The sequence below is a fragment of the Aotus nancymaae genome, unplaced genomic scaffold (genome assembly GCF_030222135.1).
Source record: "Aotus nancymaae isolate 86718 unplaced genomic scaffold, 86718_ANA_hifiasm-v0.15.2.pri h1tg000057l, whole genome shotgun sequence".
NCBI classification, from domain to species: Eukaryota; Metazoa; Chordata; class Mammalia; order Primates; family Aotidae; genus Aotus; species Aotus nancymaae.
In genome coordinates this window covers 54,345,923-54,372,417 of record NW_026988471.1, presented here as the reverse complement: position 1 = coordinate 54,372,417, position 26,495 = coordinate 54,345,923, and the positions used below count along the sequence as shown (strand labels likewise).

General features: G+C 41.6%; 2 protein-coding genes across 11 annotated transcripts in view; one reads left to right on the top strand and one right to left on the bottom strand.

Moving 5' to 3' along the window:
- The window catches only part of PPP4R3B (protein phosphatase 4 regulatory subunit 3B), a 93,857-nt gene extending 83,709 nt beyond the window's left edge, over nucleotides 1-10,148 (top strand). For all 9 annotated transcript variants that reach the window (XM_064364123.1, XM_064364127.1, XM_064364122.1 and 6 more), the window contains one exon: nucleotides 3,679-10,148. In XM_064364123.1, the coding sequence (XP_064220193.1) occupies nucleotides 3,679-3,719 (41 nt within the window). In that variant the 3' untranslated portion in view covers nucleotides 3,720-10,148. The remainder of the gene's footprint in view (nucleotides 1-3,678) is intronic.
- Nucleotides 1-26,285, bottom strand: part of CFAP36 (cilia and flagella associated protein 36) — a 32,853-nt gene extending 6,568 nt beyond the window's left edge. Inside the window, exons 1-7 of one of the 2 annotated variants that reach the window (XM_012477210.2) lie at nucleotides 26,028-26,285; nucleotides 14,920-14,984; nucleotides 13,272-13,373; nucleotides 8,797-8,911; nucleotides 4,097-4,184; nucleotides 2,339-2,414; nucleotides 658-760 (exon numbers count right to left, since the gene is read on the bottom strand). In XM_012477210.2, the coding sequence (XP_012332633.1) occupies nucleotides 658-760; nucleotides 2,339-2,414; nucleotides 4,097-4,184; nucleotides 8,797-8,911; nucleotides 13,272-13,373; nucleotides 14,920-14,984; nucleotides 26,028-26,142 (664 nt within the window). In that variant the 5' untranslated portion in view covers nucleotides 26,143-26,285. The remainder of the gene's footprint in view (nucleotides 1-657; nucleotides 761-2,338; nucleotides 2,415-4,096; nucleotides 4,185-8,796; nucleotides 8,912-13,271; nucleotides 13,374-14,919; nucleotides 14,985-26,027) is intronic. The other variant, XM_012477212.2, reaches the window with a different exon arrangement.
- Between the last annotated feature and the right edge of the window lie 210 nt (nucleotides 26,286-26,495).

The window sequence follows — 26,495 nt, the reverse complement described above, 5'->3', positions numbered from 1 at the left end:
TTTTTAATTGAGAAAAGGACATTTATTTAAAACCATAGGAATACATAATAAAATGAACTGAATTCATGAATACAATTTCTGTTTCAGAAATACTTGTTTTCTTACATAGAAAATCAGTTCATATTGAAAGTAGATTTTGCCACATGTTGAAAAGGTCATCCACTAATATTTCCTACAAGGATTCTTACCAATTTTGGTTTTAAGATACAATTTCTGACTAAACATCTGGACAAAATGGCTACTTCTTATCTACTAGCTGTACTTAATTCATTAGAAAAGAAATATTATCTTTCCAAGTTCAGCTTCTCACTCACAAATACCAAATAACTGTGAGCATGGAAGAGAATACCGAATGTTATGTGAACCAGTCTTGTAAGCTGCAGCCACGCACAAAGGCTAGTTATTCCCTCAAGGAGTTCTGCTCTCTACTCTGGGTTCCAGGCTTTACGTGGAAATCTGGGGACTCGACTTTCTCTTACAGCTCAGTATTTCATCTGCAACCTCTTTAACCAAATTCACAAAGAACGTTAAATACCAAAGACATTCAATACTCCCTCCCAGGGTTTTTGAAGTAAATTAAGTATGAGAAAGTAGCACATTTTTTTTCTTTTGAAAGTAGCACATTCTATATGGTGTTTATGTATTCATAAACCTTACCTGAGGGTAGGGCTGCAAAATGTTCACCATCCTCTTGGGAATTATTCATTATTGCAGCTTCACTGGAATGCACTGTAGGCTCTTCTGTTTTAGCCTCTGATAACTTCAGGATTCCATGATACAGTAAAAAAAAAAAAAAATACAATTTAGATTCATTTTAATGAATTCACTACCTAAAGGATCCAAAAACATTATATATTTCTTTTTCTTTGTTTATTTTTTTTGAGACAGAGTCTCACTCTATCACCCAGACTGGAATGCAGTCGGGCGATCTCAACTCACTGCAACCTCCAACTCCTGGATTCAAACGATTGTCACGCCTAAGCCACCTGAGTAGATAGGATTACAGGTGTGCACCAACCACGCTTGGCTAATTTTTATATTTTTAGTAGAGATGGGGTTTTGCCACGTTGGCCAGGTTGGTCTCAAACTCCTGGCCTCAAGTGATCCACCCACCTTGGCCTCTCAAAAGTGCTGGGATTACAGGCATGAGCCACCATGTCTGGCCTCTTTAAACGAAAGTATAAAGTATACACTCTTACAGGAAAGTATATACTTTTGGCCAGGTGTGGTGACTCATGCCTATAATCCCAGCATTTTGGGAGGCCAATGCCAGTGGATCACTTGAGGTCAGGAGTTTGAGACCAGCCTGGCTGACATGGTGAAACCCTGTCTCTACTAAAAAACACAAAAATTAGCCAGGTGTGGTGGCAGGTGCCTATAATCCCAGCTACTCGAGAGGCTGAGGCATGAGAATCGCTTGAACCTGGGAAGCAGAGGTTGCAGTGGGCCAAGATCTCGCCACTATACTCCAGCTTGGGCAAAAGAACAAGACTCAATCTCAAAAAAAAAAAAAGTATATATATTAAGAAGTATAAAAAGTTGGCGAGGCACAGTGGCTCATGCCTATAGTCCCAGCACTTTGGGAAGCCAAGGCGGGTGGATCACATGAGGTCAGAGTTCAAGACCAGACTGGCCAACATGGTGAAACCCCATCTCTACTAAAAATTAAAAAAAAGTAGCCAGGTGTGGGGCACAGGCTTGTAATCTCAGTTACTTGGGAGGCTGAGGCAGGGGATCTCTTGAACCAAGGAGGCAGAGGTTGCAGTAAGCCAAGATTGTGCCAGTGCACTCCAGCCCGGGTGACAGAGTGAGACTCCATCTCAAAAAAAAAAAAAAAGTATAAAAAGTTCTGGCTGGGCACAGTGGCTCATGCCTGTAATCCTAGCACTTTGGGAGGCTGAAGTGGGCAAATCATGAGGTCAGGAATTCAAGACCAGCCTGACCAACATGGTGAAACCCTGTCTCTACTAAAAATACAAAAATTAGCTGGGCGTGGTGGTGGGCACCTGTAATCCCAGCTATTCGGGAGGCTGAGGCAGGAGAATTGCTTGAACCTGGGAGGCAGAGGCTGTAGTGAGCTGAGATTGCTCCACTGCACTCTGGCCTGGGCAACAGAGTGAGAATCGGTCTGAAAAAAAAAAAAAAAAAAGTTGTTCTGTGAGCTACCAGGACAAAAAAAATAAAGGGGAAAAAAGTATAAAAAGTTAAATACAAATGCTTAAACTTGCCAAAAAAATGACCACTCTGAGGAATTATGTACTTCCACATAAGTATAAATTTTAATAATAAGAACTAGGTGTAAACTTAATAAAAGATAACAGTCATAAATATAAAATACTTTTGTTATATGTTCTGTAGGCACCTGTTTTTTCCTCTTCCTTTCTTCTTCCTGGTCATATTCCTCTTTTGATTTTCTGAAATACACAAAAATAAGGTAAAAAGTGATTTTCCTTTTTTGGTCAAAGAACAAATATTCAACTAAGCAACATGCTAACTAAGCTTACAATACAAGGCATATTAGACACAAAGATGGAAGATAATCAAGCCTTGCTCTAAAGTGGCTTACAGTCAACTGGGAAAGATACACATAGGCATACAGCATAATACACTTAGTAACATAAAATACAGGTCTACCTATTTCTTCTAGAACTCCAAATGAACAAAACAGATTTGAAATCCTAAACCCAATTTGAATGGCAAATCTTATTAATAAGGACTTCAATCACCCTCTTTAGAGAGATCAATTACGCCCCCTTGATAAAATGCCATCGTTCTGGTGACATCTGAGCTAACGTCAAGCACTCGTGATACCATTGTCCCAAAGCCTATTGACTTTTATAAACTGCTCACTGAGACAAGCTGATTTTGGAAAGTAACCAAGTTCAACTGTTATACATGTTCACAACTAAGTTCTATTACTTACACAGTAGTATATCCCCTCAAAAGCTCTTAGAAAATAAAATCTAAAAATACAGTGCTGACCAGTTTTCAGGCCACCAATCAACAAACACAACCAGTCCAAATCAAAACTTTACCAGTCCTTTGAACCAAAAACCCTTACCTCTCAAACCTTAAACTCATAGCATTCTGTGTCATCTCAGGCTCCCATTTTCCCCTGCTATCCAAAGAAGGATATGGCAAGAAAGGGTTTAGTTCACCAGCATATCTGCCACCCTCTCCATAATCACTCAAACCCCCTGAAATTAAGTACCAAGCTCCTGCCATAGTTTCCCACCAGGCCCATCCTCCTATCCTCTCTTCTGCTTTGGAGGTGGGACAAATTCCCTAAGTGGGGGAACTACAGGATGCTAGACAATGGTCATGTGTGGTAGTATGGTTGGAGAAGTGGTGACCCCAAAGGACAAGGCCATAGTCTGCAGGTGACACCGTGATTATAGCATCCTTTTGCCCTAAACCTAATATATTCTCACAGGAGATTTAAAAATTAGGAGCTACTACTGCTCCTTCCTTCCAAAATTCCCATAAAGGTCAGGGCACAACAGGCTCAAAAGAAAAAGGAATGTCCCTTAACCTTTATTAGTTCTGTGTGGACCCCCCTATTGGTCTGCACACTCCTTGCCAGGCATTTGGCTGAGAATCATATAACTGGGGAGACAAAAAGACTGGCAAGACACTCATCCGGGAGAGATGCCTCTCACTGTCCTCTCTCCCTTGCAGGTTACTATCACCAAGTTGGCTATTCAATCTGTGGAGTCTAGATGCCCAGCCTCCTACCATGTGACACCTAGAATATGCCACCTCCATCGTGAGATCCAGAAGCCATAGAGTTTTCTGCTTAGCTCAAGTCATTATGCCTCTCTCCAGAGATCAGGCTGGGTCTACTGCAACTTTTCCCATTGGTGGCTACTTTCCTATTCCTATAATGGGGGTGTGAAAAGACCCTCTCATTTGGACTGAAAATAACTTTTTTTGTCATTAAGAAATATATTCACAGTCATATAATGATAAATCATTTTGATGGTCTTCAGTGGAGAATTCAGCAATTTTATTAGTTCATATTTGTCAGGCAAAAGCATATGTACAGATCATATAATATTACTAATGATTCATTTAAAAAATAATTAGAGATTGGTACCTAAGAACTTCCCTCAGGATTTTCATCTCTTCCTGTTCAAAGTCACTGACCACATCAGAGCCATCCGTTAAGCAGTCAGGTAATACACCTGTTTGAAACCAAAGGCCACATGGAATAGTATCAACTCAACTGAAAACATCTATTTCTCACTGTTCTAGTTCCTTAAGTAGAAATTAACTTCAGATCTATCACTGTAACTTCCTAAGGTATTATCTTTTTAACTATCATCTTTTATTTTTTATTTATTTTTTAATTTTTTTTCTTGAGACAGAGTCTCTGTCTGTCGCCCAGGCCAGAGTGCAGTGGTGCGATATCAGCTCACTGCAACCTCTGCCTCCCAGATTCAAGCAATTCTGCCTCAGCCTCTGGAGTAACTAGTATTACAGCCGCCCACCACCACGCCCAGACAATTTTTAGTAGAGATGGGATTTCAACATGTCAGTCAGGCTGGTCTCGAACTCCTGACCTCAAGTGATCTGCCTGCCTCGGCCTCCCAAAGTTCTAGGATTACAAGCATGAGCCACCACTCCCAGCCATTTTTAACTACCATCTTTTAAGCCTTTTTTTATTTTACAGAATAAGCCCCACCAAAAACCCCACACTTTTAACTAGAGATATCCCTTAGTAATTATTTTATTGTCAATTAAAATAACAATGTGTGGCAACAAACATTTGTTAATATGTTTTTCTCTTCCATAATCACATAGCATCTGAGAATATACCATGGAAATCATTGAGTTAGGCTTAATAATGAACCTGATATCAAAGGTGCCCCTCAAATGAGAAGAGTCGCAAAACAAAATATGATTTTGTTAATTGAAATAACATTAAAACTCTTCATTCATATTTTAACAGATGATATTGAAAAGGGCCCTGCTTACTATGTGCAATAAAAGCATGGTGCTAAGCACTTTGGGGGGCTACAAAGATGAATAAAATGATCTCTGCTCTTGAAGCTTCTGTTCAGATATTGGTCTAATAATTATAAACCAGGGAAGTAGCAGCTTCAGCCCAAGAAAATAAAAAGTAACTTAAAATATTGGTTTAATTTACTTTATTATCTTTTCTTCCTGCAAAGCAGGTGGATTGGCAATAATTGTTCTGTTTGTATCTATAATTATTACATTCCACAACATTAGCAGAATGCTGCTTAATTTTTACCTTCTATTTCTTTATCCACATATGACTGTGGGATTTTGGATCCACTCTAAAACAGCTTTATTACTCTAATCCTCCTCATGTTTAAATACGTTTTTAAAAGTTAAATGTTTTCTTTTGACATAAGTGCAATTGTAAGAAATAATGCAGAAAGCTGCTATATACTCTTTACCCAGTTTCCCCAAGTGATAACATCTTATAAAACTATAGTAGTACAATATCACAACCAGAAAATTGACATCTGAATAATCCATCAATCTTAAGTGCATTTTTGCTCAGTCAAAAGATATACATTTATTATTCTAATAATCTTTCTAAGGAAACTGAAAGTACTAAGAATAACACAACAGTATAAAGTACTTAAAAACCATCAAAATAATACTCTCATTTGCATTTTCTCCAAATTCTTTAATAAGATACAACCAAGAATCCAGAGAGCCTTTGATTTCTTTTCTCATCATTAGGACTATTTTCAAATAGTCTGCAGTTTTGAGTATAATCAACAGTAAGGTACTCATCCCTGGATCTCAGTTAGGCAACATTCTTTCTTTCTTTCTTTCTTTTTTTCTTTCTTTCTTTCTTTTATTTTTTTAGTTTTGAGACAGGGTCTTACTCTATTGCCCAGGCTTGCATGCAGTGGGGCTGTCATAGCTCACTGCCACCTCGAACTTCTGGGCTCAGGCAATCCTCCTGCCTCAGCCTCTGAAAGCACTGGGGCCACAGGCATGAGCCACTGTGCCTGGCCAGCAAAACTCTTAAATACATGTATTAGAAATTCTGTAGCAGAAACTAAGTTATTAGTTTATGTTTAAATGTAAGTAAAATGCCCCATGCTGTGGTCTGACAAGTCATTATTCTACATCATTCCCCTTCTCCTCCCTTGCTAATAGAAGCCAGCTTTTGCAGAATTATCAGGCAGCTAAGTACTTAGAGGCAGGGCCCTCCCCTATCCCAGGACACTGACCCCTAACTGGTTCAAGCCAATCATAATGGTCTAATTCCCCTTGTCAGATGGTTTAAGGAAGGCAAGTGACCTGAATCCTAATCAATAGGACTTGAGGGGAAAACTGGAAGGCTTCCATGAAATTGTTGTCTTGCTAACAAAAAGAGATATACAGGAGGATGTACTATTCCATTTCTTCATAAGACATTGTTGAGTCTGCATTCAGTCCAGCCAAAGTATAATCATGAGAGAAGATCCTGAGAATAGCACAGTATAAAGATGCAAAGTGTCAGGGTCCTTGATTACATCACTGAGCCACTATGTTAACCAGCTCTGAACCTGCCTTCCTCCTCTCCCTTCCTCTGAACTTCTTGTTCTGGGAGATGTTTTTTTCATTGGGGTGTTCTGTTACTGACAGCCTGAGGCATTCACATGATACAAGATATGCATTTATTCCCTTTTTATTAAAACCTAAATGAGTTTCCAATTAAACTCCAAACTGAAAACTACAGAATGCCAATGTCAAGTTCATTATGCCTTCTCCCGATCCCCTACAAAATTTTTTTTACTAACACACTTATTAAAATTCTCTAACCCACAAGTCAGAATGAAGCATAGTTTTCAGGAAAATTCAGAGGAAAGGATTTTATAGAGCAAACCACAGTAGAAAGACACAGACTATTTTCCAAACTTATTTACATGGAAGTAATAGCACTGTGATGCATTCTTCAGGGCTAGAGTGGTGTTCTCCTCCTACCCACAGACAACAGTTCTATTAGTTACTGGGGAAAGCATCTTGGGAGTCTAGTAGATGATTATGATGGTGGCTGGCTCTAAGAGTCTCTACTCACATCAGTCAAGTGAGAAGTAAACTCCCGAACAAGGGCTCTGCAAAATTCTCATGTTTGCCATGCAACAACAGAAGCCCTAATGTTTCACGTTCCAGGCCCTTAAGAGCAAACAATGCAACTGAACTATAGATCTCACATCTTCAAGAAACTATCAAAGGAAAGGTCCTGCTGCCAAACCATTAAAGAGATTATAGGCCAGCTGGGCGCGGTGGCTCACACCTATAATCCCAGCACTTTGGGAGGCCGAGGCGGGTGGATCACGAGGTCAAGAGATCGAGACCATACTGGTCAACATGGTGAAACCCTATCTCTACTAAAAATACAAAAAAATTAGCTGGGCGTGGTGGCACATGCCTGTAGTCCCAGCTACTTGGGAGGCTGAGGCAGGAGAATTGCTTGAACCCAGGAGGCAGAGGTTGCGGTGAGCCAAGATCACGCCATTGCACTCCAGCCTGGGCAACAAGAGCGAAACTCTGTCTCAAAAAAAAGAAAAATATAGAGATTATGGGCCATGGTAAAAAATATCATGGCCATCTACTGAGCTAAGGAAGACATAGAAATTAAGGTGAGGTTACCACAGCAAGAAATGTGAAACAGAAATGATAATACAGGTTAGAAAGAGATGATAATCTGGGTACAATAACAAGCAGCATGGTTAGAAACTCGGCTGTTTTGAGTCAGGATGTTAAATGTAGTTCAGGCACACAAGAAGGGAACAAGAGCAGGAAGAGCTGGAGAGAAAGTGAGCTTGACACAGAGTCGGGGAAAGATAAAGCCAATGAGGGTCAATAGGGCTTTGAGTTCCATTTTTCTCTTCCACATGATGCTGGTACAAGAATATCTGTCTCTGCCCAGTGCCCTAGAACAGTAGGTGTCGGTATGGTCCCAGGACCAGCAGCTTCAGCATCACCTGGGAACTTGTTTGTGTTACTCTGTTTTCATGCTGCTGATAAAGACATATCCAAGACTGGGCAATTTACACAGGAAACAGATTTAACCGGGCATACATTTCCACATGGCTGGGGAAGCCTGACAATCATGATAGAAGGCAAGGAGGAGCAATCACCTCTTACATGGATGGCAGCAGGCAAAGAGAGAGCTTGTGCAGGAAGACTCCCACTTTTCAAAACCATCGGATCTCGTGAGACTTATTCACTATCATGAGAATAGCATGGGAAAGACCTGCCCCCACGATTCAGTTATCTCCCACTGGGTTCCTCCCACAACACATGGGAATTCAGGATGAGATCTGGGTGAGGACACAGCCAAACCATATCACTGTTAAAAATGAAAATTATCAATACCCCAGACCTATTAAATCAGAAACTGGGAGGCAGCCATATGTGCTTCAGCAAGCCGTCCAACCATTTCCAATGCTTGCTAAGGCTTAAGAACCACTGCTTCCTACAAAGGTCCTAACAATCATAAGCCAGAAGAAGGATGAACACCTCTCAACAGTAACTATCACTATGACCACTTAAAAAAACTTAATTTCATAAACATAATGGCTGGGCAGAAAATCGAACTCTGTGAAATCCAAAGTATCATTGAATTCTGGTCACCTTTTTTTTGAGATGTCAAATACAGATCAGGAAGTTTACTCTTAAATCTCAAGTCAGCTAAAGTCTTTCAGACTTGAAATAAATGTACACAAGGTAGCTACATTTAAGACCATATTAAAATTAGAATAGTTAAAACTGTAAACAAAAATACATTTAGCACTTAGATTTCTAACTTCAATATTTTACCATTTCTCTCTTGAATTATGCGAATGGCTTGCAGCTGCATTTCAACGTTTTTCTGGACCATCATTGCTTTAAAGATAGTAAAATCTTCTGCTGCCAACACAGGTTGCAAAATGGCCTGTGGAAAGAAGTCTCAAGTGAAATGAAGATTCAAATTTTAAAATTATTTCCCACACATTCTAATCATTTCCACTGCAAAACCATAGATTAATTCAAGAATGCTACCTTATTATGTATGACTAGATGTCTCAAAAGGACAATTTAAAATTTTTACTTTAAAAACAGGGTTCTCGGCTGGGCACATTGGCTTGTGCCTGTAATTCCAACACTTTGGGAGGCTGAGGTGGGCAGATCACTTGAGGTCAGGAGTTCAAGATTAGCCTGGTCAACATGGTGAAACCCCATCTCTACTAAAAAAAAATAGAAAAATCAGCTGCGTGTGGAAGCACGCTCCTGTAGTCCCAGCTTCTCAGGAGGCTAAGATGGGAGAATCGCTTAAACCAGGAGACAGAGGTTGCAGTGAGCTAAGATCACACCTCTGCATTCCAGCCTGGGTGGTGGAGCAAAACTCTATCTCAAAAAAAAAAAAAAAGTTTTCAGAAAGATGAATATTATGGCATGCAAATTGTATCTCAATAAAGTTGTTTAAAAAGAAAGCTGGAGTACCTTAATTTAATTTCAGATAAAGTAGATCTCAGAACAAGAAAGATGATCAGGAATAAAAAGGGACATTTGGTTTATAATTCTATAACATATAATACTTTATGATTGTTCTATGATTATATATTTTATATTATATAATTCCTTATAATTCTATAAAACAAAAATTGTGGCCAGTTGCGGTGGCTCATGCCTGTAATCCTAGCACTTTGGGAGGCCGAGGTAGGTGGATCACCTGCGGTCAGCAGTTTGAGACCAGCCTGGCCAATATGGTGGAAGGTGTGTACCACCATGCCCTGCTAATTTTTTTGTATTTTGTAGAGATGTAGTTTCACCATGTTGCCAAGGCTGGTCTCAAACTCCTAGGCTCAAGCAATCTGCCCACCTTGGCCTCCCAAAGTGCTTGGGATTATAGGCATGAGTCACCATGCCTGGCCCACATGTGTTTTTTAGAGTGTGTTGTTTAATCTCCAAGTATTTTGGCTTTTTTCAACTATCTTTTGTTATTTTTTTCCAGTTTAATTAGGTTGTGGAAAGCAGACACTGTATGATTTCTATTTTAAATTTGTTGAGATGTCTTTTATGGCCCATAGTGTAATCTGTCTTGACTATTCTGTGTGATCTTGAGAAGAATGTGTATTTTTAGTTGTTGGATGAAGTGGTATATAAATCTCCATTAAATTCAGCTGACTGAAGCGGCTGTTTGTTTGTTTATTTATTTATTTAGAGACGGAGTCTTGCTCTGTTGCCCAGACCAGAGTGCAATAGTGCAATTTCGGCTCACTGCAACCTCCACCTCCCAGGTTCAAGCAATTATCCTGCCTCAGCTTCCCGAATAGCTGGGATTACAGGCGCCTACCACCAAGCCAGGCTAATTTTTGTATTTTTAGTAGAGACAAGGTTTCACCATGTTGGCCAGGCTGGTCTCGAATTCCTGACCTCAAGTGATCCACCCATCTCAGCCTCCCAAAGTTCTAGGATTACAGGCATGAACCACCACCATGCCTGGCCTGAAGGTGCTGTTTAGTTCAACTATGTCTTTACTGATTTTCTACTGGATCTGTCCAGTACTGACAGAGGGTGCTGAAGTCTCCAACTATAATGGTGTATTAATCTATTTCTCCTTGCAGTTCCGTTTCTGCCTCACACATTTTGTTGCTTTGTTATTAGGTGCATACACATTGATTGTTATGTCTTCTTGGAAATCGCCAGATTTTTTCACATAATGTGGGCATACCAATAACATCTAAATTATTTTATTATTGTTTTTTTAGAGACAGGGTCTCACTTTGCAGCCCAGGAGTACAATGGTATAGTCATAGCTCACTGCAAGCCTCAAATTCTTGGGCTCAAGCAATCCTCCCACCTCAGCCTCTCAAGTAGCTAGGACTACAGGAGTGTGTCACCACGCCCAGCTAATTCTTGTATTTGTATTGTTTGTAGAGATGGGGTCTTGCTCTGTAGCCTAGGCTGGTATCAAGCCCGTGGCCTAAAGCAATCCCCCTGCCTTGGCCTCCCAAAGCACTGGGATTACACGTATGAGCTATCACACCCAGCTAAAATATAGTGGCTCATACCTGTAATCTCAGAGCTTTGGGAGGCTGAGGCAGGAGGATTGCTTGATGCCAGGAGCTCAAGACCAGCCTGGGCAACACAGCACAACCCCCTTTCTACAAAAAAAACTGAAAAATTAGCCAGGCATAATGGTGCACACCTATACTACTAGCTACTCAGGAGGCTGAGGCAGGAGATTCACTTGAACCCAGGAGTTAGAGGTTGCAGAGAGCTATGTTTACACCACTGCAGTCCAGCCAGGGTGGCAGAGCAAGACCTTGTCTCAAAAACAAAAACAAAAAGAAGATTTTCTATTCCTAGAATTAAAGGTGATCATCAAATGAAAAGTTGTACAAAAGAGGAAATGCTGGATTAAAAAGTAGTCAAGGCAACATCTTCTAGGTGATAATAACAAGATAATTTAAATTAATAAACATTTATTGAGAACTACGTACCAGAAGCTAAGTTTTCATCTCTGTTCTACCAGCAGGGAATGCAAAGATACTAAAAACAGCTCAAAGGACTTACAATCTAGTAGGGCAAATAGACTTGTAGGAAACTGTAATTCAAAGCAGAATAACAAAAATATCGATTTAAAATTGACCTAGTTAAGTAGAATGAATTCTGTTCTGATTAGAATAAATGGCAAAGCTGCTGTAACAAGTAGCAATTCAACCAGGTCCTGATGATGAGGATTCTCCACGTGATGAAAGGAATAATGGAGTAGTCTGAGAGGGGACCACAGATTCCCGGTTAAGGGACAGCATGAGCAAAGCTAGATGCACAGATGCTCATAAGAGCAAGTGACCTGGAATGGCAGTAGAACATAATACATTGGAGAACTACAGCAAGAAATCATGGCTAACATTATAATCTGGAGTCTCATCTTAAACAATTCTTACCATATCTTGCTAGCTAAGAAATTAGTTTATTTGGTAGAAGATGAGATGCCAAAGCCAGTGTTTTGTTTTTCGGGATGGGTCTCAATCTGTTGTCCAGGCTGGAGAGCAGTGGCACCATCTTGTCTTACTGCAGCGTCGACCTCCTGGGCTCAAGTGATGCTCCTGCCTCAGCCTCCTGAGTAAGGGGACTATGGGAGAACACTACCATAACCGGCTAAAGTTTGTATTATTTTTAGAGTTGGGGGTCTCACTATGTTGCCCAGGCTGGTTTCAAACCCCTGGCCTCAAGCAATCCTCCTGCTTTGGCCTCCCGAAGTGCTGGGATTATAGGCATGAGTCACTGCCTGGCCTTTAGTTTTTGAGCAGAAGACTACTTGGGTACTAGCAACATATCCCAGTCCTCACCCTCTGAGCAAGGGCACTCAGTTGGCTTGCCTTGGCTGGGGATACTGGCTCTACTACTTATTTAGCTGTGGACTTTGGACTATTATCTTAATATCTCTGTGCTTTGGTCTCCTCATTTCTCAATGGAAGTTATATAGTACCAGTTTCTTAAGAGTGTTAGAAAGATTAAATGAGATAAAACATGTCAAGTGCCTAAAATATCAACTAGCATAAACCCCCAATAGATATTAGTTTATAGGCTGCATGTGGTGGCTCATGCCTGTAATCCTAGCACTTTGGGAGGCCAAAGTGGGCAAATCGCTTGAGCCCAGAGTTCAAGACCAGCCTGGGAAACGCAGCAAGACCCTGTCTCTAAAAAAAATACAAAAATTAGCCAGGTGTGCTAGTGCAGCACCTGCAGTCCCAGCTACTAGGAAGGCTGAAGTGGGAGGATTACCTGAGCCCAGGAGGTTGAGCCTACATTGAGCTGCAATCGTACCACTACACTTCAGCCTGAGCAACAGAGTAAGACTCCATCTCAAAAACAACAAAAACAAACAGTTTATAAACATAAGTATCACTACTTCAGCCTAGCACTACACAGCCAGTAAGATAATAAAAGTAGTTCTAAGAAAAGGAAGCTGCAGGAACTACTGACTGTGGATCTGCTAAAATTATAAAAGGAACAACTACAGAATTATCAGAGATCTATGTAAATAAAACAGTAGTTTGTATAATCCCTGTGATCTTATTCTAGTTCTGAGTTTAGAAAGGTCACTTTGAATTGCATTAGTTCATTTATGCCTCAAATTATCATATTTCAGGGTTGCTCTCAAAAAGAACTCATATATGATGAATTATCTTTCCACCTCTCACAATGTCTAAAATATTACTTGTCAATCAAACATTCAAATTTAAGTGAAACCCTGGGCATTTTTGTTAAAACTGTATGTTAGCAGAATAATAAAAAGCAAAAACCTGTGATGTATGGGTCTTTGCAAGAGGAGAAGTGCATGCTTCTTGAAATTGATCTTCATTAATTCCAATTTCTTTGAGGTAACTTTCTAACAGCTTTTCAACCTAAAAAGACAAAGTTTCACTGTTATAATTACATAGAAAAGTTCTACATGGCAGTTTGCATATTATTGAGTTTAGAAAAGTATAATCAAATTTTTTGCAAATATTAATCTACATAATATTATATTACATGGCAGTGACATTGTCTTCCACCAAAATACAAATTAAAAGTTAATATTTTTTCAGAAAATCACATGAAACTGTATTTCTTCTAATAGAAATAGTTGAAGTCAGGATTATGAAGTTCAGTGTGGCACAACTCTTCCGCCACCCAGAGGCATTTTTTTTCTTTTCTTTCCTTTCTTTTTTGAGATGGAGTCTCACTCTGTCACCCAGGCTAGAGTGTGGTGGTGCAATCTTGGCTCACTGTAACCTCTGCCTCCCAGGCTCAAGTGATTCTTCTGCCTCAGCCTCCTGAGTAGCTGGGACTACAGGTGCCTATCACAATGCCCGCTAATTTTTGTATTTTTTTTTTAGTAGAGACAGGGTTTCGCCATGTTGGCCACGCTGGTCTCTAATTCCTGACCTCAGGTGATCCGCCCATCCCAGCTTCCCAAAGTGCTGGGATTACAGGCATAAGCCACCACACCTGGCCTTCTCTTCTTTTTTTTTTGAGACAGAGTCTTACTCTGTTGCCCAAACTGGAGTACAGTGGCACAGTAATGGCTCACTGCAGCCTTGACTTTCTGGGCTCAAGAGATCCATCCTCCCACCTCAGCCTCTCGTGCAGCTAAGACTAGAGGCACATGCCATCATGACTGGCTAATTTTTGTAATTTTTATAGAGATGGAGTTTCACTATGTTGCCCGAGCTGGCCTTGAACTCCTTGGCTCAATCAATCTACGTGCCTCAGCCTCCCTAAGTGCTGGGATTAGAGGTGTGAGTCACTGTGCCTCACTGCCAGAGGCATTTTTTAAAATCACAGGACAGGCCGGGCACAGTGGCTCACACCTGTAATCCTAACACTGTGAGGCCCAGGCAGGCAGATCACTTGAGCTCAGGAGTTCAACACTAGCCTGGGAAACATGGTGAAACCCCATCTCTACAAAACACAAAAAAATTAGTAGGGCGTGCTGGTGCACGCATGTGGTCCCAGCTACTCAGGAGACTGAGATGGGAGGATTGCTTCAGCCTGGGGAAGCTGAGGCTGCAATGAGCTGTGATAGTGCCACTGCACTCCAGCCTGGGTGACAAAGCAAGACCCTGTCTCAAAAATAAAAAAATCACAAGACAACCATGACTAAGTAACTAACTAATATGTCCCTGGATGCATCAACAAAATAAGAATAAAATATAAAGAATACATGCAAGAACCCATAAAGAGTTGTAAAACCATTCCTTAGATTTAAGAGCAGAGGAGATAAGAAGTCATAAAAATGAGATGCTCAGAGAACCCGTGGAGACAGATAAAACAGGCACTATTGTTAAGGTAGACTGGATTTTTGTAAAATTCAGGATTTTTAATGAAAAAAAATTTTCTTCATTTAGAAAAGCTATAAGTAATGTTAGCCTAATTACCTTTAAAAATCAGTGAAAAAAAAATACTCACTAGTTCTTTGTATTCTTGATGAATCTCTGTGTACGTCAATTTGTTTTCTTCTTCATCATCAAATACTAAATTTAAAAGAAAATATTACATAGTGTAAAAAAATCATTTTATTACTGCAAATACAAAAATCCACTCCTTACAAATAGAACTGTCATTCCTATAGCCTAGCTCTTCAGCTTTGAATTCTTAGGGATTATCTTTAAAAAATATATATATGGAATACTTTCAAATGCAAAAGACAAGAGAGGGTTTTCAAGATGGCCGATTAGGAGGAAGTCGGGATCGCAACTCCGAAAGAAGGCGCAGAGGGTGAGTGGACGCCGCATTTCCAGACAGATTTTTACTGACCACAGACCAGGGGATTAACAGGAGGAGGAGCCGCACGGGTCACCAGCGCCGCTAGTTTGAGCGGAGCGGCGCGCCGCTCGGCCTACGCCCTGAGGTGGGGGGCGGCGGATCCACGTACAGAGCGAGAGAGACTGAATCACCTCTGAGCCAGCAAGGGGAGCTGAAGCAGGTATTCAAGCCAGGACATTCCCAGGCAAGGGCGCGCCACGAATCTCAGAGCCGCTGCTTTGGCTGATGCAGCGGCTCACAGGGCAGCGGATTTTTACTGCCCACAGACCAGGAGATTCACAGGTGGTGAAGCCCCACGGGTTGCCAGCGCCGCTGGTTGGACTGGCGCGGCTGCTCTGCCTGCACCCGAGGCAGGGAGCAGCGGCCCCTTGTGCAGAGTGAGCGAGACCGGATCCCCTCTGGGCCAGCAAGGGGAGCTGAGGCAGGGATTCAACCCAAGAGTTTCCTGGGCAAAGAGGACACCTCCGGAAACACGGCTGAACACGGGACGGTCCAGCTCTGTGGAGGAGGGGCGTCACCCACCGGGAAACACCCTGCAGTTCCCAGGACAATTTGCCCACAGCAGCTCAACGAAGCCTCTGCAGGCTGAGTGTGACTAGGCTGCCACCTTGTGGGCAGGGAAAACCATTGCAACAGTGGAAAATCATAACGCCCTAATTCCCTGGGACAGACCACCTACGGGGAAGAAAAGGGGGTTTATGAGTTCAGCTACTACAGACTTAAAATTACCAAAATCAGAAAGACAGCAACTACAAAGTCGATAGGTGGATAAATCCACAAAGATGGGAAGAAACCAGCGCAAAAAGGATGAAAACACCCAAAACCAGAACACCTCTCCTCCTACAAGGGAGCACAACTCCCCACCAGCAAGGGAACAAGACTGGATGGAGAATGAGTGTGATGAAATGACAGAATCAGCTTTCAGAAAGTGGATAATAAGAAACTTCCGTGAGCTAAAAGAACACGTTCTAACCCAATGCAAAGAAACTAAGAACCTTGAAAAAAGACTTGACGAAATGTTAACGAGAATGGACAACTTAGAGAGGAATATGAGCGAATTGATGGAGCTGAAAAACACAACACGAGAACTTCGCGAAGCATGCACAAGTTTCAACAGCCGAATTGACCAAGCAGAAGAAAGGATATCAGAGGTCGAAGATCAACTCAATGAAATAAAACGAGAAGGCAAGATTAGAGAAAACAGGGTAAAAAGGAATGAACAGAGTCAACAAGAAATATGGGACTATGTGAAAAGACCTAATCTACGTTTGATAGGTGTACCTGAATGTGACGAAGAGAATGCATCCAAGCTGGAAAATACTCTTCAGGATATTATCCAGGAAAACTTCCCCAACCTAGCAAGGCAGGCCAATATGCAAGTCCAGGAAATACAGAGAACACCACAAAGATATTCCTCTAGAAGAGCAACCCCAAGGCACATAATCGTCAGATTCGCCAGGGTTGAAATGAAGGAGAAAATACTAAGGGCAGCCAGAGAGAAAGGTCGGGTTACCCACAAAGGGAAGCCCATCAGACTTACAGCAGATCTCTCAGCAGAAACCCTACAGGCCAGAAGGGAGTGGGGGCCGATATTCAACATCCTTAAAGAAAAGAACTTTCAACCCAGAATTTCATATCCAGCCAAACTAAGCTTCATAAGTGAAGGAAAAATAAAATCCTTTGAGAACAAGCAAGCACTCAGAGATTTCATCACCACCGGGCCTGCTTTACAAGAGCTCCTGAAGGAGGCACTACACATAGAAAAAAACAACCAGTACAAGCCATTCCAAAAATGCACGAAATGGTAAAGAGTATCAACACAATGAAGAATCTGCATCAACCAATGGGAAAAACAGCCAGCTAGAATCAAAATGACAGGATCAAATTCACACATAACAATATTAACCCTAAATGTAAACGGACTAAATGCCCCAATCAAAAGACACAGATTGGCAAATTGGATAAAAAGCCAAAACCCATCAGTGTGCTGTATCCAGGAAACCCACCTCACAAGCAAGGATACACAAAGGCTCAAAATAAAGGGATGGAGGAAGATTTACCAAGCAAATGGAGAACAAAAAAAAGCAGGAGTTGCAATTCTCATCTCTGATAAAATAGACTTTAAAGCAACAAAGATCAAAAGAAACAAAGAAGGACATTACATAATGGTAAAAGGATCAATGCAACAAGAAGAGCTAACGATCCTAAATATATATGCACCTAATACAGGAGCACCTAGATATATAAGGCAAGTTCTTAAAGACTTACAAAGAGACCTAGACTCCCACACAATAATAGTGGGAGACTTCAACACCCCATTGTCAATATTAGACAGATCAACGAGACAGAAAATTAACAAGGATATCCAGGACTTGAACTCAGACCTGGACCAAGCAAACCTAATAGACATTTGCAGAACTCTCTACCCCAAATCCACAGAATATACATTCTTCTCAGCACCACATCACACCTACTCTAAAATTGACCACATAATTGGAAGTAAATCACTCCTCAGCAAATGCAAAAGAACGGAAACCATAACAAACAGTCTCTCAGACCACAGTGCAATCAAGTTAGAACTCAGAATTCAGAAGCCAACCCAGAACCGCACAGCCTCATGGAAATTGAACAACTTTCTCCTGAATGTTGACTGGATAAACAATGAAATGAAGGCAGAAATAAAGATGTTCTTCGAAACCAACGAGAACGAAGACACCACATACCAGAATCTCTGGGACACATTTAAAGCAGTCTCTAGAGGAAAATATATAGCAATAGGTGCCCACATGAGAAGAAAGGAGAGATCTAAAATTGACACTCTATCGTCAAAATTGAAAGAGCTAGAGGAGCAAGATCAAAAAAACTCAAAACCTAGCAGAAGACAAGAAATAACTAAGATCAAAGCAGAATTGAAGGAGATAGAGACACGAAAAACCCTTCAAAAAATCAATAAATCCAGGAGCTGGTTTTTTGAAAAGATCAACAAAATAGACAGACCACTAGCCAGACTAATAAAAAAGAAAAGAGAGAATAACCAAATAGATGCAGTAAAAAATGATAAAGGGGATATCATCACAGATGCCAGAGAAATTCAAACCATCATCAGAGATTATTACAAACAACTCTATGCACATAAACTAGAAAACCTGGAAGAAATGGATAAATTCCTGGACAGTTGCCTCCTCCCAAGCCTAAACCAGGAAGAAGTCGAAACCCTTAATAGACCAATAACAAGGTCTGAAGTCGAGGCAGCAATTAAGAGCCTACCACCCAAAAAAAGCCCAGGTCCAGATGGGTTCACAGCAGAATTCTACCAGACATACAAAGAGGAACTGGTACCATTCCTACTGAAACTATTTCAAATAATCCAAAAAGAAGGAATCCTTCCCAAATCATTTTATGAGACCAACATCATCCTAATACCAAAACCCGGCAGAGACTCAACAAGAAAAGAAAATTACAGGCCAATATCCATGATGAACATAGATGCAAAAATCTTCAATAAAATACTGGCAAGCCGATTGCAACAGCACATCAAAAAGCTTATCCACCATGATCAAGTAGGATTCATCCCGGGGATGCAAGGCTGGTTCAATATACGCAAGTCTATAAATGTAATTCACCACATAAACAGAACCAAAGACAAAAACCACATGATTATCTCAATAGATGCAGAGAAGGCCTTCGACAAAATTCAACAGCCTTTTATGCTAAAAACTCTCAATAAACTAGGTATCGACGGAACGTACCTCAAAATAATAAAAGCTATTTATGACAAACCAACAGCCAATATCATACTGAATGGGCAAAAACCGGAAGCATTCCCTTTGAAATCGGGCACTAGACAAGGATGCCCTCTCTCACCACTCCTGTTCAATATAGTACTGGAAGTTCTAGCCAGAGCAATCAGACAAGAAAAAGAAATAAAGGGTATTCAATTAGGAAAGGAGGAAGTCAAATTGTCTCTATTTGCAGACGACATGATTGTATATCTAGAAGACCCTATCATCTCAGCCCAAAATCTCCTGAAACTGATAAGCAACTTCAGCAAAGTCTCAGGATACAAAATCAATGTGCAAAAATCACAAGCATTCCTATACACCAATAATAGACTTAAAGAGAGCCAAATCAAGAACGAACTGCCATTCACAATTGCTACAAAGAGAATAAAATACCTAGGAATACAACTAACAAGGAACGTAAAGGACCTCTTCAAGGAGAACTACAAACCACTGCTCAACGAAATAAGAGAGGACACAAACAGATGGAGAAACATTCCATGTTCATGGTTAGGAAGAATTAATATCGTGAAAATGGCCATACTGCCCAAAGTAATTTACAGATTCAACGCTATCCCCATCAAGCTACCAATGACCTTCTTCACAGAACTGGAAAAAAACCACCTTGAACTTCATATGGAACCAAAAGAGAGCCCGCATAGCCAAGTCAATTCTAAGCAAAAAGAACAAAGCAGGAGGCATCACACTACCGGACTTCAAACTCTACTACAAGGCTACGGTAATCAAAACAGCATGGTACTGGTACCAAAACAGAGATATAGACCAATGGAACAGAACAGAGGCGTCGGAGGCGACACAACATATCTACAACCACCCGATCTTTGACAAACCTGATAAAAACAAGCAATGGGGAAAGGATTCCCTGTTCAATAAGTGGTGTTGGGAAAACTGGCTAGTCATATGCAGAAAGCAGAAACTCGACCCCTTCCTGACACCTTACACTAAAATTGACTCCAGATGGATTAAAGATTTAAACATAAGGCCTAACACCATAAAAACACTAGAAGGAAACCTAGGCAAAACCATTCAGGACATAGGCGTAGGCAAGGACTTTATGACCAAAACACCAAAAGCATTGGCAACAAAAGCCAAAATAGACAAATGGGACCTAATCAAACTCCACAGCTTCTGCACGGCAAAAGAAACAGTCAATAGAGTGAATCGGCAACCAACAGAATGGGAAAAAATTTTTGCAGCCTACCCATCTGACAAAGGACTGATATCCAGAATTTACAACGAGCTAAAAAAGATTTACAAGAAAAAAACAAACAAGCCCATTCAAAAATGGGCGAAGGATATGAACAGATACTTTACAAAAGAAGACATACAAGAGGCCAAGAAACATATGAAAAAATGCTCATCATCACTGGTCATTAGAGAAATGCAAATCAAAACTACATTGAGATACCATCTCACGCCAGTTAGAATGGCGATCATTAAAAAATCTGGAGAAAATAGATGCTGGAGAGGATGTGGAGAAACAGGAACACTTTTACACTGTTGGTGGGAGTGTAAATTAGTTCAACCACTGTGGAAAACAGTGTGGCGATTCCTCAAGGACCTAGAAATAGAAATTCCATTTGACCCAGCAATCCCATTACTGGGCATATATCCAAAGGATTATAAATCGTTCTACTATAAGGACACATGCACACGAACGTTCATTGCAGCACAGTTTACAATAGCAAAGACCTGGAACCAACCCAAATGCCCATCGATGATAGACTGGACAGGAAAAATGTGGCACATATACACCATGGAATATTATGCAGCCATTAAAAATGAGGAGTTCGCGTCCTTTGTAGGGACATGGATGAACCTGGAAACCATCATTCTCAGCAAACTGACACAAGAACACAAAACCAAACACCACATGTTCTCACTCATAGGAGGGTGTTGAACAAGGAGAACACATGGACACAGGGAGGGGAGCACTACACACGGGGGTCTGTTGCGGGGGAGTGGGGGGGACAGCGGTGGGGGGAGTTGGGGAGGGATAGCATGGGGAGAAATGCCAGATATGGGTGAGGGGGAGGGAGGCAGCAAATCACACTGCCATGAATGCACCTATGCAACAACTTTGCATGTTTTTCACATGTACCCCAAAACCTAAAATGCAATTAAAAAAAAAAAAAAAATGAAAAAAAAAATATATATATATATAAATGAATATATCTAAAAATATATATTATTGGCCAGGCGCAGTGGCTCCCACCTGTAATCTCAGCACTTTGGGAGGCCGAGGCAGGCGGATCACCTGAGATCAGGAGTTCAAGACCAGCTTGGCCAACGTGGTGAAATCCTGTCCCTATTAAAAATACAAAAATTAGCTAGACATGGTGGCAGGCGCCTGTAGTCCTAGCTACTTGGGAGGCTGAGGCAGGAGAATTGCTCAAACCCAGGAGGTGGAGGTTGCAGTGAGCTGAGATCGAGCCATTGCACTCCAGCCTGGGCGACAGAGTGAGACTCTGTCTCCAAAACAAAACAAAACAAAAGACAACAAAATATATATATATAGACACATATATATATTTTATATATATACATATATATATACTATCAATTGTGTGTATATATATATGTGTGTATATATATACTATTAATTGTAAACAAGCTTTTTTACCTACTTGAGAAAATATTTAAAATGAACATTATATTTAAAACCAAAAACACATTTCAATCAATATGAGGAAATAATTTCTTCATAACTTTTAATGGAATATTCTTGTTAATGGTTAAGTCCTTTTACAATAGGCTCCAAATTATTTTACTGTACTGGAATTTTGCCGATGTAAATGTTACTGAAAGTGACCAGGCCATTTTTGTTACTACAGACAAATAATGAAGTTAAATAAAATCAAAACAAGTGTTTACTGAATGATCATATGTATAAAACGATGTAGATTAAAAAAATAAATATTCTCTCAAGAAGCTATAATCTAATCAGGGAAACAGGACAAACTTGGGAATTGTAAACAATAAATATTTTTTTAATTCCTCCAGGATGATCTTTCTAAAAATGCAAAACTAACTTCTGCAATTTTCGGTTTAAACTCTTCAACAAGTGCTCATTGCCTAGAGAAAAAGTGCAAAATCCTTAGAAGGCCAGACAAGACCCTCCACAATTAGATTTCATCTCATTTCCCACAACTCCGAAACTCAAACCTTACACTCCTAACAACACACAACTACTTGAAACATCACCAAATACAACACACACCACTTCAAATTGCCATGCCTTTGCTCAAGCTGTTCCTTCTTCCTTTTTGCATTTACTTTACCCCCATCCCCTCTCTCTCCCTATCATTCTTAAGAATATTACCAAGTGGCATATTCTTCGTGACCTGCTACTCACTCCCAACCCCTAGGCTGGCTAGATCCCTTCCTCTGAATTCATACTGTACAGCACCATGTACCTTCCCTTATTATAGCACCTGCCACTTTGTATTTTATTCTGTTTACCTGCTTGTCTTCCCCACTACACTATAAACTTCTCAAGGACAGGATTCTGTTGCATTCATCCTTCTAGCCTCAGCTTAGCCCAACAACACTTTCAATAAATGTTTGTGGAAATAAAATTTGATGTCACAAGGCTGCATAAAACTAATCTTTAGGCTGGGCGTGGTGGCTTACGCCTGTAATCCTAGCACTTTGGGAGGCCGAGGTGGGTGGATCACCCGAGGTCAGGAGTTCAGGACCAGCCTGGCCATCATGGTGAAACCCCAGCTTAAAAAATAAATAAATAAATAAATAAATAAAATAAAATAAAATAAAAACTAATCTTTAAATCTGAGGTAAAGAACAGCATACAGGAAACCCCGAGACCATGAACTATAAACAATTATTTCAAGTGTCACTGGCATGTCACTTCTGTTTATCCTGGCATCTGCCCTATGTAACACTGCACATATAAGCAATACAGTGGGTACTTAATACAGCAGCTGATTCTGAAACCAAATCACCACTGTACATGTTCATAAGGCTGTAGATTACTGCTTCTCTGTAAAATTATACAATCAGGTATGTTATTACTGAGATACATCCACTTTTGACATTTAGGGATAAAAAGATGGACAATGCTTTAATTTTTTTCCATTTCAGCATTTGGTCTCAGTGAGGTAAATGGAATCAAAGGGAGACATAATTTCTTCTTCTAAATGAGGTCAAATTCCACATGCCTTATCAGTCTCAAAATAGCATTTTCAGTTTTGGGGTTTTTTGAGATAGAGTCTCACTCTGTTGCCCAGGCTAGAGTGCAGTGGTGTGATCTCAGCTCACTGCAACCTCCACCTCCCAGGTTCAAGAAATTCTCCTGCCTCAGCCTCCTGAGTAGCTGGGATTACAGGCACACACCACCACGCCCAGCTAATTTTTCTATTTTTAGTAGAGATGGGGTTTCACCATGTTGGTCAGGCTGGTGTCGAACTCCTGACCTCGTGATCCACCCGCCTTGGCCTCCCAAAGTGCCGAGATTACAAGCATGAGACACCGTGCCCAGTCTTTTTTTCTTTTTTTTAAAGAAATGAGTCTCAGTCGCCCATGCTGCAGTGCAGTGGCACGATCATCGTTCACTGCAGCCTCAAACTCCTGGACTCAAGTGATCCATCTCAGCCTCCTGAGTTGCTGGTCGTACAGGTGCAAGTGACCCGGCCCGGTTAATAACATGTCAAGTTTTTTTTTTTCCAGGCAGTGTCTTGCTCTGTTGCCCAGGCTACAGTGCAGTGGTGTGATCTCGGCTCACTTCAACCTCCTAGATTCAAGTGATTCTCCTGCCTCAGCCTCTGGAGTAGCTGGAATTACAGATGCACACCACCATGCTCCGCTAATTTTTTTTTTTTTTTTTTTAGATAGTCTCGCTTTGTTGTCCAGGCTGGAGTGTAGTGGCAAGAACTAGGCTCACAGCAACCTCTGCATCCCAGGTTCAAGTGAGTCTCCTGCCTCAGTCTCCCAAGTAGCTGGGACTACAGGCTCGCACCACCACGTGGCTTTTTTGTATTTTTAGTAGAGACAGTGTTTCATCATGTTGGCCAGGCTGGTCCCAAACTCCTGACTTCGAGTGATCTGCCTACCTCAGCCTCCCAAAGTGCTCCGATAACAGGCGTGAGCCATCCTGCCACATTTCAACTTCGTAAAAGGAGTACACCAGAATTTTCGGAGGCCAAGGTGGGCGGTTAACGAGGTCAAGAGATGGAGACCATCCTGGCCAACATGGTGAAACTCCATCTCTACTAAAATACAAAAATTAGCTGGGTGTGGTGGTGTGCGCCTGTAGTCCCAGCTACTTGAGAAGCTGAGGCAGGATAATCACTTGAACCCCAGATGGGGAGGTTGCAGTGAGCTGACATCACGCCACTGCACTCCAGCCTGGCGACAGAGAGAGACTCCGTCTCAAAATAAAAAGGGGTGGGTACAGGCCGGGCACGGTGGCTCATGCCTGTAATCCCAGCTCTTTGGGAGGCTGAGGCAGTTGGATCACTTGAGGTTAGGAGTTCTAGACCAGTCTGGCCAACATAGCAAAATCCCATGTCTACTAAAAATACAAAAATTAGCTGGGTATGGTGGCGCACTCCTGTAATCCCAGCTACCAGGGAGGCTGGGGCAGGAGAATCGCTTGAACCCTGAACCCGGGAGGCGGAAGCTGCAGGGAGCCAAGATCGCGCCGCTGCACTCCAGCCTGGGCGACAGAGTGAGACTCCATCTCAAAAACAAACAAAAAGGGGTACAAATAGAAGTTATCTTGGTTTTGAACACTGTTAAAAAATTACCTGTAAAAACAACACTTCAATAACTATGATTTGAATTTTGATTATAGCAATGAAAATGTAATGAAAAGATTCAGTGGTCAAACTGAATTTCATCTTTACCAGATTCATGATATCTTGGAATTTAAAGAAGTCTTAAAAGGTCATCCAGGATAACCGACCATTTGATAGCTGAATAACTGAATACCTCTAACCCTATTAAGTCGCTCTCAGATCCATTCAAACACTGCTGGAGCCAGGAAGCTCATTACCTTCTGAGGCTGGCTAACTCATCTTGGATACATTCTGTCATGAAGCACTTCCTTCACTGATACTTACCCGTAGCTTGTACCAACTGACCACTGAACCAACTCTATTCCACTGAACCTTACAACACAAAACAGATGTTCCAGTAATTGATGAGTATTACTACCCTCAAAGTCTTGCCCGACTAAACAACCACAGTAACGCTTGGGCACTCATTTATATGACGTGATTTCTGGTTCCTTTTCTGCGAATGGACTGCAAATTGTCTCCACGAACTCGAATGCAGAACTCGAAGCGTGAACTGCTCAGAACCCGGAGGTGCCTGTCCCTCACAGGGAGTATTATACCACATCTATATGCCTCATTTGTTCCAAGAATGGTTCCCCAGCCCCACCTGGCAAATTTTTGGTATAGCCAAGAGTAGAGAGCTCTCCAAGGGGAATGCAGGCCACCAAAATCACCGGCTGTGGGCTTCCTGGAGTTATCACACACTCTCCTTTGCAGTCAACTGTTGGCTTGGAGTGAATCATTTCTCATTTCTTAAGCTGACTACACAGGGCGAAATGCTAGGGAACGTAAGTAACTCAGGTAAACCGACGCTTCTCCTCTCAAGTCTGGGAATCTGTTGAAGAAGCCCAGCCAAACAGTCCACCTGCCCAGGGCAGAAACGTGCGGGACAAAGTAAGAGACCTAATTTACGATTAAGGTCTAACATTCTTCGGCCGTGTGCTTGGGCCTCAGGGAAGGGGAGTCTCGGTCCCCAGGTTCAGGTCTGGGAAGGAACACATTGGCAGGGCGAAAGGAACTCCTCCCACATAACCAGCTCTAAACCTGGTGAGAGGGGTTGGGCGGGGGATAAAAATGATTTGTGGTTACCAGCCCCCTGCCCGCCGCTGGTGTGAGAGAGGAGAAAAGGATTGTCGGTTTGGGCTCTGGTTTTTACCTTCACATTTCTGCTCCACAAAGTCCAAGATGGGGATGGACCAATCCGGGCCTCGCAGGAACCCTGCAATGCTGTCCACCACCCACTCCACCTCGTCCTCTTCTTCCGTAGCCATCCCGTCCCAAAGGGGCCACGGGGATCCCTAGGCCAGACCGCCAGAGCCCGCTTAGGTCTTGGGGCCACAAGGAGCCGAGAGGGAGTAGGGGAAGCGCTGGCCTGCAGTCGCTCAGCCCCAGGCTAGAAGCTACCAATCAGTTAACGCAAAATGGTCGCTATGACAACACACGTAGCTGCCCTAGACCGCGGCCCGGAAGTGAACCCAGCTTTCCAGGAGCCTGAGCGCATAAGGAGGCGGGCAAACGTTTGAAAAACGTTTCTGATTGGTTGAAAGAGAACTGTGTCATCAAAAGAAAGCCATCTACCTATTGGCCCGTAGTTGTAGGACTGAGAAAAGAAGTGTAGCCATTG